This window comes from Rana temporaria, chromosome 5, assembly GCF_905171775.1.
Source record: "Rana temporaria chromosome 5, aRanTem1.1, whole genome shotgun sequence".
Taxonomy (NCBI): domain Eukaryota; kingdom Metazoa; phylum Chordata; class Amphibia; order Anura; family Ranidae; genus Rana; species Rana temporaria.
The window spans coordinates 13,710,561-13,722,988 of record NC_053493.1 but is presented as its reverse complement, the minus strand read 5'-3'; the positions used below and the strand labels follow the sequence as shown (position 1 = coordinate 13,722,988).

General features: G+C 45.6%; 1 protein-coding gene across 1 annotated transcript in view; it reads left to right on the top strand.

Moving 5' to 3' along the window:
• The window catches only part of OBSCN (obscurin, cytoskeletal calmodulin and titin-interacting RhoGEF), a 640,872-nt gene that overhangs the window by 31,648 nt on the left and 596,796 nt on the right, over nucleotides 1–12,428 (top strand). The window contains exon 2 of the mRNA XM_040354276.1: nucleotides 6,174–7,320. Coding sequence (XP_040210210.1) covers nucleotides 6,183–7,320 — 1,138 coding nt within the window. The 5' untranslated portion in view covers nucleotides 6,174–6,182. The remainder of the gene's footprint in view (nucleotides 1–6,173; nucleotides 7,321–12,428) is intronic.

Sequence of the window (12,428 nt, the reverse complement as noted above, 5' to 3'; positions counted from 1 at the left end):
CTCTCACTATCTCTCTCTCTCTCTCTCTCTCTGACCCCCTTTGTCTCTTTCTCCCTCTCTCCCCCTCTCTCAGTCTCAGTCTCTATCTCTCCTCTCTCCCCCCTCTCTCTTCTCTCTCCATTTTCCTCTCTCTCACCTTCTCTCTTTGCCCCCTCCTCTCTTTCTCCTTCTACCCCCTCTCTCTGTCTCTTTCTTCCCAGGGCCATCTTTTCCATTGGGCACGCTGGGCAGTTGCCCGGGGGCCCCGCTTGCCTGGGGGGCCCCACCGGCTGCCCAGCAACCACAGTAAAAAATTGTGGAGAGTGACGGGTTAGAACTGCCCATGCCCAGTTTGCGGAAATCACAGAGAAGATCCGGTCCACCACGAGTGCGGGGGGTTGCTGATGTAAGGGGGGAGTGAATGCAAAAATGTAAGGGGGCACTGATATAAAGGTTCCCCCTCCTATATTAGTGACCCCCCTTACCTTAGTGTATTTAATCTACGGAAGGTGGTCTCTGGTCACCCTAGTGCCCCCCACATCAGAGTTCCCCTTTACATCAGAGTCTGCAGGATTCCCCCTTACAATGCAAGGGGGAACTCAGTCTGCGAACCCTGATGTAAGTGGGAAAGAGAAAGCAGTGGACTCTGATATAAGGTGGTCTCTGGTCACCAGAGCCCCCTCCACATCAGAGTTCCCCCCTTAGATCATGATCTGCAGCGTTCCCCTTTACATAAGAGTTCCCTTTCATGGTAAGGGGGAATCCTGCAGACTCTGATGTAAGAGGAAACTCTGTGCTGGCTGGGTTATAGTAACCTGACCTTCATGTCAATGAAGACATTTTTTTTTTTACTTTTGTTTAACTTAAACACATTGCTAATAGCACTAGCTATATGTTTATAGTTTAAATACTGACATTTGCATTGTTCGGCACTGAAAACTGAAATTTTAGGTACTTTTTTTGCAGTGGCAGTAAAAAATGTGGTTCTGCCAGTAAATTTTATGATTTTTGTCAGTAAATTCTCGTGCGTGATTGTGTAGACAGGGCCCCAGTGCACTGTATTGCCCGGGGGCCTATAATGCTCTTAAGATGACACTGTTTCTTCCTCTCTCTTTCTCTCTCTGCCCCTCTGTCTCTTTCTCTCTCTCTCCTCTCCCCCTCTCTCTGGCTCTTTCTCCCCTCTCCCTCCGCCCCCTCTGTCTCTTTCTCCCCCGCTCTCTCTCTCTCCCTCTTTCTCTTCTCTCTCCCGCTCCTCTTTCTCACCTCTCTTTGCCCCTTACTCTCTTTCTCCTTCTCCCCATCTCTTTGTCTCTTTCTCCCTCTCTCTCTGTCCCCCTCTGTCTCTTTCTCTCTATCTCTCTCTGTCTTTTTCTCCCTCTCTGTCTCTGTCTCTCTCTGCCCCCTCTGTCTCTCTCCTCTCCCCCTCTCTTCTCTCTCTCTTGGCCCCCCTGTGTCTTCCCCCCCCCCCATCTCTCTCTCTTTCTCCCTCTCTCTATCCTCTTTCTGTCTCCCTCTCTTCTCTTCTCTCTCTCTCTCATTTTCTCTGTTTGCCCCCTCTGTCTCTTTCTCCCCCTTCTCTCTCTTTCTCCCTCTTTCTCTCTTCTCTATCTAATTTTCTCTGTTTGCCCCCCCCCCCTTCCTCTTTCTCCCCCTCTCTCTGTGTCTTATGCCGCGTACACACAACCGTTCTTAATGTCATGGAAAAAAGACAAAGTTTTTCTCGACGTGAATCCTCTCAAGCCTGCCTTGCACACACGCGATCGTGAAAAAAAATGCTCGAGCAAAGCGCGGTGACGTACAACATGTACAACGGCACTATAAAGAGGAAGTTCCATTCGAATGGCACCACCCTTGGGGCTTGATTATGCAAATTTTCCTTTTCATAGCTTGCTTCTGAGCATGCACGTTTTTCCCCCGTCGTTAAAAAAAGCCCACACACGACCGTTTTTCACGACGTGAAAAACGACGACGTAAAAAAAGTGAAGAAAAAATAAAGCAGGTTCTAAATTTTTAATGCCCATTTTTCACATCGAGAAAAATGCTCTGGAGCCCACACACGACCGTATTTAAAGACCAATTAAAAAAATGGCATTTTTCTCGTCATGAAAAATGGTCGTGTGTAAGCGGCATCAGGTGGTTCTGGCCAGATCAGTAAAGTGCTTTAAGAAAGGTCTGGATACTTTCCTAAATGCACAGAATATAACTGGGTACTAACATTTATAGGTAAAGTTGATCCAGGGAAAATCCGATTGCCTCTCGGGGGATCAGGAAGGAATTTTTTCCCCTGCTGGAGCAAATTGGATCATTCTCTGCTGTTTTTTTTTGCCTTCCTCTGGATCAACTGTGGGTATAGGATTGTGTATTAACCACTTAAGGACCGCCTCCTGCACATATACGTCGGCAGAATGGCACGGCTGGGCACAAGCACGTACAGGTACGTCCTCTTTAAGTGCCCAGCCGCGACCCGGTCCGAAGTTTCCGTGACCGCGGCCGCGGGACCCGATCGCCGCCGGAGTCCCGCGATCGGTCCCCGGAGCTGAACGGGGAGAGGTGAGTGTAAACACAGCTTCCCCGTTCTTCACTGTGGCGCTGTCATTGATCGTGTGTTCCCTGATATAGGGAAACACAATCGATGACGTCACACGTCCAGCCACCCCCCCTACAGTTAGAAACACATTTGAGGTCACAGTTAACCCCTTCAGCGCCCCCTTGTGGTTAACTCCCAAACTGCAATTGTCATTTTTACAGTAAACAATGCATTTTTATAGCACTTTTTGCTGTGAAAATGACAATGGTCCCAAAAATGTGTCCGAAGTGTCCGTCATAATGTTGCAGTCACGGAAAAAATCGCTGATCGCCGCCATTAGTAGTAAAAAAAATTTTTTTTTATAAAAATGCAATAAAACTATCTCCTATTTTGTAAACGCTATAAATGTTGCGCAAACCAATCGATAAACGCTTATTGTGATTTTTTTTACCAACAATATGTAGAAGAATACGTATCGGCCTAAACTGAGGAAAAAAATAAGATTTTTTATATATTTTTGGGGGATATTTATTATAGCAAAAAGTAAAAAATATTGAATTTTTTTCAAAATTGTCGCTCTATTTATGTTTATTGCGCAAAAAATAAAAACCGCAGAGGTGATCAAATACCACCAAAAGAAAGCTCTATTTGTGGGAAAAAAAGGACGCCAATTTTGTTTGGGAGCCACGTCGCACGACCGCGCAATTGTCCGTTAAAGCGACGCAGTGCCGAATCACAAAAACTGGCCGGGTCCTTTACCTGTTCCGGGTCTTAAGTGGTTAAACATGTGCAATTTGTTTCGTTCCGAATTAGTTTTTTAACGTATTTCGACAAATTAGTTCATTTGGAAATATCCACATTAACGAAAAAACTGTTTAACAAATTTTTCCAAAATTCATAAATTCAAGTATAGGAGAATGTAGAAATTAGAGAATTCCGAAAACCAGAAAATTTGAAAATCGGAAATAATAACTAAATAATGATGACTTCACTATTACTAAACTGTGAAATTATAGGTATTGGAATTTCCTTTCAAATTTGGCTGTTAGTGAATGTAACGAATACGAATTTATCTGAAGTTACGAATTATCCGAAATAACAAATGCCGCCTCTAAACGAATGGAACGTAACTAATTAAAGGGTCACTAAAGGAATTTTTTTTTTTAGCTAAATAGCTTCCTTTACCTTGCTGCAGTCCTGGTTTCATGTCCTCATTGTTCGTTTTTGCTTTCATGTTGCTGTAAATCCTCTCTGTTCTGGACACTTCCTGGTTGCCTGTTTCCTGATAACCACAGTGCTGGGAGATTTCTCACGGTGGTCACTAATCAAGGAGCTGTGTGTAAAACGAAACTGGATTGGTGCTGAGGAGTTTTAGACAAAGTATCACTGCTCTCTATTGGCTGACTGCCCTCTAGTGGCTCTCTGTACATCAGAGAACCAGCAAACAACAGCAAAAACGAAACTACACTGCAGGCACATTATATGATTGTTTTTTTATCTATTTTTAATCATTTTTAAAAGGAATCAGTTAACTATCATGTCTCTATGCCCTGTAAACAGTCATTTCAGCAAAAAAAAAAAATTCCTTTAGTGACCCTTTAATAATAATAAATAACAATTATATTAATAAAAAAGTTGTATTATTATTTATTATTAATTTGTTCCATTCCATTCGTTTAGATTCGTTATTTTGGATAATTCGTATCTTGGGATAAATTCGTATTCGTTACGTTCACTAACAGCCAAATTTGAAAGGAAATTCCAATACCTATCATTTAAAAGTTAGTTTCTAGTTATTTAATTATTTATTCTTTAGAATTTTCAGTTTTTCTTTCTTATTTTCGGATTTTCGAATTTACAAATTTTCAAACTTACGAATGTATGTTGTGGATCGCATTATTGGATGGGTGTTGGGCTAGCGAGAGAGTGTCTCTTTTTGACTTAAGTGAGCACTACTACTAATACCAATGATGGGGCACTATTCCTCCCACTGTTATCAACAATGGGCACTACTTCTCTCACTGACACCAGTGACAGAGTGATTATAGCCTTGAAAGAATAAAGCAGTGGTCTCCAAACTGCGGTCCGTGGGCCAAATGTGGCCCTTTGCTTTTTTTTTGCCTTTATTTAGCCCTTGAGGCACTATTCCCTCCACTGACACCAATGATGGGGCACTATTCCCTCCACTGACACCAACAATGGGGCACTATTCCTTCCACTGATACCAACAATGGGGCACTATTCCTTCCACTGATACCAATGATGGTCACTATTCCTTCTACCAATACCAACAATGGGGCACTATTCCTCCCACTGACACCAATGATGGTCACTATTCCTTCTACCAATACCAACAACGGGGCACTATTCCTCCCACTGACACCAATGATGGTCACTATTCCTTCTACCAATACCAACAACGGGGCACTATTCCTCCCACTGACACCAATGATGGGCACTATTTCTTCTACCAATACCAATGATGGGGCACTATTCCTCTCACTGACACCAATGATGGGGCACTATTCCTCCCACTGATACCAACAATGGGCACTATTCCTTTCACTGAAACCAATGACGGGGGACACTATTCTTCCCACTGACACCAATGATGGGGCACTATTCCTCCCACTGACACCAATGATGGGGCACTATTCTTCCCACTGACACCAATGACGGGGCACTATTCCCTCCACTGACACCTGTGATGGGGCACCATTCCTCTCACAGACACCAGTGATGGGCAGGGCCGTCTTCATAGCATCATGGGCCCCTGGGCAAAGTAATTCTCTGGGGCCCCTACAATGGAGACAGTGCAGGTAAACAGAAATCAAGTAGGTAGGAGGTAGGGGGTATCTAGGGTGTAGGGGGGTCAGAGTGCTGGGGGGATATCTGAGATGTAGAAGGGCAGCCCAGGCTCAAGGATCAGCTGTTTTGGGGAAAGGGCAGGGGGCCCCCATGCAGCTGGGGCCCCTGGGCAGTGCCCAGGTGTGCCCTCTCATTAAGACAGCCCTGGTGATGGGACACTATTGCTCTCACTGATACCAACAATGGACACTATTCCTCCCACTGACACCAATGATGGGGCAATATTCATCCCACTGATACCAACAAAGGGGCACTATTTCTGCTACTGACACCTACAATGGGGCACTATTTCTGGTACTGACACCTACAATGGGGCACTATTTCTGGTACTGACACCTACAATGGGGCACTATTTCTGGTACTGACACCTACAATGGGGCACTATTTCTCCCACTACTAGAAAACATGATAGGGCAAGGTTTACTCCGATTGATGCCAGGGTGTCTTCTAATTCCACTGGCCACAGTCTGGCCCCACTGTGGCCTGAATGACAGTTACCTGGCCCATTGCTTAGAAAGTTTAGAGACCCCTGGATCAAAAAAATAAATGTCTTAAAGATTCAGAGCTGAACTCTGTTCTGATTTGACTCTGCTCCAGCTCCGGGGCTTATCCAGAAGAATACGAGCCGTCCTCTGGCCCAAGGCCATGAAGCCAGCTGCAAACTCTACAGCTTTGCCAACCCTAGCTGGTGTAATGAACTCAACAGTTACTCCTATCAAAACCACCCCCCCCCCCCTTTTATCGGACTTGAGCTCTCTTCATTTTATTCGCAATTAACGATCGTTTCTTTTCTTTTTAGGTTGCCAAGATGGATTTGAGCTCCTTCAGCGGGGCTCCGCGGTTCCTGACCAGGCCCAAAGCCTTTATGTTATCCGTGGGTAAGGATGTCACACTGAGTTGCCAAATCATCGGAAATCCCATCCCCCAAGTCACATGGGAAAAGAACCAGGCCCACATCGAGTCAGGAGGCCGCTTCAAGATGACAGAAGATGGTGGCTTATACCAGCTCACCATATACGACCTCACCGCAGAAGACAGCGGCCAATACATCTGTAGGGCCATCAACAACATTGGAGAATCTTTCGCCGCCGTCACCATCAAGGTTGGGGATGAAAAGGAAGGCACCCAAGTGGAATGCGCGCCATTTTTCATTCTCAAACCAACCAACGCCAGGCTGAACCTGGGAGAAGATGCCATTTTCCGCTGCAGAGTTCAGGGTCTCCCGCGGCCGGTCGTCAGTTGGGAAAAAGACGGGAGGGCTTTGGGGACGCCGACCGACTCAAACAGAATTTGCGTCGAGGTTGACGGGGAGTCGAGCTCTTTGAGGATCCACTGCATTCGGTTTTCAGATAGCGGGACATACATTTGTCGGGCCGAGAGCCCCGTGGGCCAAACCAAGGCGTCCGCTTCGCTGCTCATCGACTCTTTCTCCAACCTCAACGCCAACAGCACCGCCGCTCTTGAACCTGCTTACGGTAAAACGGCATCGCTTTTGTCTCACCTGCAGAGAAGGCGAGAGGAGATACGGAAAACTGACCTTTCCATCCTCGGTTCCTATGAGTCCAACGCAACTTCCTACGGTGCTCTGGACTCACTGACCAGTCTAGGCTTAAGTTTGTCCATGGACTATGAAAGGGCGGCTACTCTTACCCCAAAAACGGGGCGCGATAGCTCCTACAACGTCCTCACACGCACCTGCACGGTGACGGAGGGCAAACACGCCAAAATGAGTTGTTTTGTCACTGGGGAGCCCAAGCCCGAAATCGTTTGGAAAAAGGATGGGGATGTCATCGCGGAAGGGCGCAGGCACGTCATCTATGAGGACGAGCTAGAGAACTTCGTCCTGAAGATTTTATTCTGTAAACAAATCGACAACGGATTATACACGTGCACGGCTTCCAACTTGGCCGGTCAAACCTACAGCTCGGTGCTTGTCATAGTGAAAGGTTAGTGCTGCAGGGGACTATTGTTTGCAAGTGGGTGGGGGGGTCATATTATAACGTTGTAGTAGTTAATATTACCTAGAAATAATATCGGTTAAAGTTTTTACTTTGATTGATGTTTAGCATTTTCATTGTTGTATATGACAAATTTTTGTGTTTGCCAGACGCTGCAACCAACCATAGGCGTGTGCATGGGTTGTGCCGGGTGTGCCTGGGCACACCTTAATCACCCTGTGCGTATTAGCATTATCGCCACTGTGGCCTCCCCGTTTTATTAGGCTTTGCAAGGGTTTTGTTGAAAACCAGTTTCTCCTTGTGACGGACCCCCGTACTCAAGATGAGTCTGTCCGCCGTAAATGCTTCCCCTGTCCGGTACCACACAATCCAAGACCCCTTAGCTTTCCCATTCACTAGTCGTAGCTCAGTGTAGGGTAAAACATCAGACAGTTTATTAGCACAAGAATACAGTCTTATATACAGTTAAAGAGGAGGTTCCCCCCTCCTGCTCATATTACTCTAACAATACACCTGTAACCAGAAACATAAATTTACATGAGCTAATTAACTAATCCCTTAAAGCAGCCGATGTGAATCCCTAACTACAACACACATTATCATACATATCAACACAGAACTCCCTTATACAATTGCAGGGTTAATTAGTGTAACGGTCAGGGGTTAACGCCGTTTACGATATTCCATTCCACCAACCCACGACAGCTTATCGACACTCCACAATCCAGCAGACGAACATGGCCCCCAGAAACGAGACACACAGCTCTGTTCTCTGGTTCAAAACGAATAGACTTTAATGGGGAAACTCAGGCTTCTTATATACACCAAAAGCATGCTGCAGTAATCAAAGGGACAATGACACACTCCACCTACAACATCATACTGTACAATGGGTACTAACGAGCCTCCAATACACATCTTGGGTAGACTTTCTGGCGCCAGGTCTGACACAATCCACATGAGCTAATTAGCTACAGCTGACAAGTCAGACATCATGACTCCGGCTCTTCTCACCTGCTATACACATTTATCATCAATAGAAATTCACACAATACAGTGTCAATTAGCATCACACAATGGAAGGTCTTTAGAAGCCAGTCTGTGTTCCCACATGAATGAGTCACTCTTCTATTGACCTGTTGGGTTCAGAAATAATTGACACCAATGAGAATAGGAGAAAAGGCTGCTTGGGGCCTAATGTCAAACTATAGTCATTGGTCGGGTGTGTTGGCTAGGATTTTCAAGGCACCGATAACATGACCATATTTTCTAGATGGTGGCACACTATACACCATGTATATCAGCATCTCCTAACAGTATGTGTCCCAACATTATGAATCAGTCACTATTTCTAATATGGCATATACAGGGTTCCCAGAGTCTGTGTGACTTGGGGGGAACATGGACCTGAATCCAAAGTAACACCACCTCAGGGGTCCCCAGGCATACAGCTGACAAAGAGCACCGTTCCCCCAAATGCCAGGGTCCATAATTGGTAGGCCAGCATTCAGTCCCCTCCAAAAGCCTCTGTCCCGGGTGAACCTGTCACACTCCCCCTTTCCTTGCTGCGGCTTTCAGGCGCTGCATTGAGAGCCATTACAGGGGATCAGTTCTTGAATATGCCCCACCACTCGGCCACACAGATCGCCCCTCCTCCTGTGGACTATCCAATTTCCCTCCGCTTCCCGATCTCCCTTTGTGACCCCCCCGCCGTAGTTCTCATACCTCCCAACTTTCTGAGATGGGAACGAGGGAAGTATGTAGTATGTAGGCATAGGACACACCCCTTGCCCCACCCCCTAAAGGAGAATTGTACAAAAAAAAAACAAGATTGGGTAAACCCACAAGTGCTTTTTTTTACCTCTACTATTCCTTTATATTGGCTTTTGGAGATTACAAATGCAGCAATTTAGAAATTAGATGAAAGGTTTAGCGCCGGGAAACACTTTTTTAACCACTTAACGACCGCCGCATGTACATATACATCAGCAGAATGGCACGTACAGGCATATGGGCGTACATGTACGTCCCTGCCTTTCCGCGGGTCGGAGGTTCGATCGGGACCTCCCCCCGGTACATGCGGTGGTCAGAAATCGCGTGGGAGCGATCCGGGATGAGGGGGCGGCTATTCGTTTATAGACGCTCCGTCGCGATCGCTCCCCGGAGCTGAAGAACGGGGAGAGCCGTATGTAAACACGGCTTCCCCGTTCTTCACTGTGGCGGCGTATCGATCGAGTGATCCCCTTTATAGGGAGACACAATCGATGACGTCATTCCTACAGCCACACCCCCCTACAGTTGTAAACACACACTAGGTGAAACATAACTCCTTCAGCGCCCCCTGTGGTTAACTCCCAAAACTGCAACTGTCATTTTCACAATAAAGAATGCATTTTAAATGCATTTTTTGCTGTGAAAATGACAATGGTCCCAAAAATGTGTCAAAATTGTCCGAAGTGTCCGCCATAATGTCGCAGTCACGAAAAAAATCACTGATCGCCGCCATTAGTAGTAAAAAAAAAAGAAATAATTAAAAATGCAATAAAACTATCCCCTATTTTGTAAATGCTATAGATTTTGCGCAAACCAATCGATAAACGCTTATTGCGTTTTCTTTTACCAAAAATAGGTAGAAGAATACGTATCGGCCTAAACTGAGGAAAAAAAATGTTTTTATATATGTTTTTGGGGGATATTTATTATAACAAAAAGTAAAAAATATTGCATTTTTTTTTAAATTGTCGCTCTATTTTTGTTTATAGCGCAAAAAATAAAAACCGCAGAGGTGATCAAATACCACCAAAAGTAAGCTCTATTTGTGGGGAAAAAAGGACTTAAATTTTGTTTGGGAGCCATGTCGCACGACCGCGCAATTGTCTGTTAAAGCGACGCAGTGCCGAATCGCAAAACCTGGCCTGGGCATTTAGCTGCCTAAAGGTCCGGGTCTTAAGTGGTTAATAGATACAAAGTGCATTTAATATACAATTATATAGATGAGGGACAAATGAGGAGGAAAGAGGGACAGAGGGACATTGCTCCAAATCAGGGACAGTTGGGAGCTATGAGTTCTGCTGGCTTCCCTTCTCTCCTCTCCCGCCGGCTACTGCAGACACACAGGGGGCTCTTCAGGATTGAAAAGGGGGGAATGGACCAGTAAATATGTAATTTACCAGCCCCTTTCTATTCCGAATGAACATAGTGAGTGATCGGTCCTGATAACTCACTGTGTTCATTCATAACCGAGGCATAGTAAACAGTATTTACTATGCTTCAGTTCATAAATGATCTGAACGGCTGTACAGAACTCTTCCTGTTCATTCATTCTGTGCAGCTGAAGATGCAGGAGAGAAAATGAGGAATGTGTTTCCTCAGTCCCTTTCTCTGCCTCAAAAGTAAGACCCCTGATATTTCACCAAATCTCCCCCCCCCCCCAATAAAACAATCTATTGTGAAAAGACATGTAAAAAATAAAAATAAATTGCAATAACTACTGTATTTATTGGCGTATAACACTCACTTTTTTACCCTGAAAATAGAGGGTAATCTGTGCCTGCGTGTTATACGCAGGGGGCTGTGGAAAGTTTTTTTCCCTGAAACTTCCCTCTTAGGCCCCGTACAGACGACCAAACATGTCTGCTGAAACTGGTCTGCGGACCAGTTTCAGCATACATGTTCGGTCGTGTGTAGGCGCGAGCGGGCAGGATTCCAGCAAACATTTGCCCGCCGGGCCTTTTCCCAGCGGGCAAATATTCCTGGACTTGTTTTAAAACATTCCGCTGGAATCCTGCCCGCTCGGACATGTACGGTCGTCAGTACAGACCTACCGTACATGTCCGAGCGCCCGCCATCCCTCGCATGCGTCGAATGACTTAGACGCATGCGTGGAAGCATTTAACTGGCAGGCCCGCCCACGTCGCCGCGTCATTGTCGCGGCGACACCGCGGACACGCCCCGCGGATTGTTTACGCGCGGCTTTCTGTACGATGGTTAGTACAGCCATCGTACAGAAAGCCCCGTGTGTACCCGGCCTTAAAGTTAGGGTGCCTTTTATACGCCGATAAATACGGTAATACAAAAAATTTAAGAATTATTAAAATGTAGAAAATAATAAAAAAATGAAGGGCTCATTCACACAGTTCTTAGTATGTGTGTGTTTATGTATATAAACACATAGGGGCAGATCCTCAAAGAAATTACGCCGGCGTATCTCTTGATACGCCGCGTAATTTCAAATTTTGCCCGTCGTATCTTTGTTTTGGTATCCACAAAACAAGATACGATGGCATCTCGGATCGATCTGACAGGCGTACGTCTTAGTACGCCGTCGGATCTAAGCTGCAATTTTTCGGCGGCCGCTAGGTGGTGTTCCCGTCGAATTCCGCGTCGAGTATGCAAATTAGCTAGTTACGGCGATCCACGAACGTACGTCCGGCCGGCTAATTTTTTTACGTCGTTTGCGTTCGGCCTTTTCCGGCGTATAGTTAAAGCTGCTGTTATGAGGCGTACTCAATGTGAAGTATGGCCGTCGTTCCCGCGTACAATTTAGAATTTTTACGTTGTTTGCGTAAGTCGTTTGCGAATAAGAATTTGCGTAGAATGACGTCACCGTCGTAAGCATTGGCTGGTTCCGGTTTAATTTCGAGCATGCGCACTGGGATACCCCCACTGACGGCGCATGCGCAGTTAAAAAAAAACGTTGTTTACGTCGGGTCACGCCGTATTTACATAAAACACGCCCCCATCACATCCGTTTGAATTCCGCGCCATTACGCCGCAAGAGATACACTACGCCGCCGTAACTTACGGGGCAAATTCTTTGTGGATTAAAAAAAAAAAAGATAAGTTACGGCGGCGTAGTGTATCTTAAATACGCTGCGCCCGGCGCAAAGGTACGAGGATCTGCCCCATACACTATATTATCAAAAGTATTGGGACGCCTGCCTTTACACACACATGAACTTTCTTAGTCCGTAGGGTTCAAGATTGAGTTTTTTTTTTTGTAATGCCTTCTATTACCTCCACTTTCTTTGGGTTCAGATGCTGATCTTCCCTGCAGTCTTTAAAGTGATTTTTTTTTTTTTTAACAAACTTGTTAT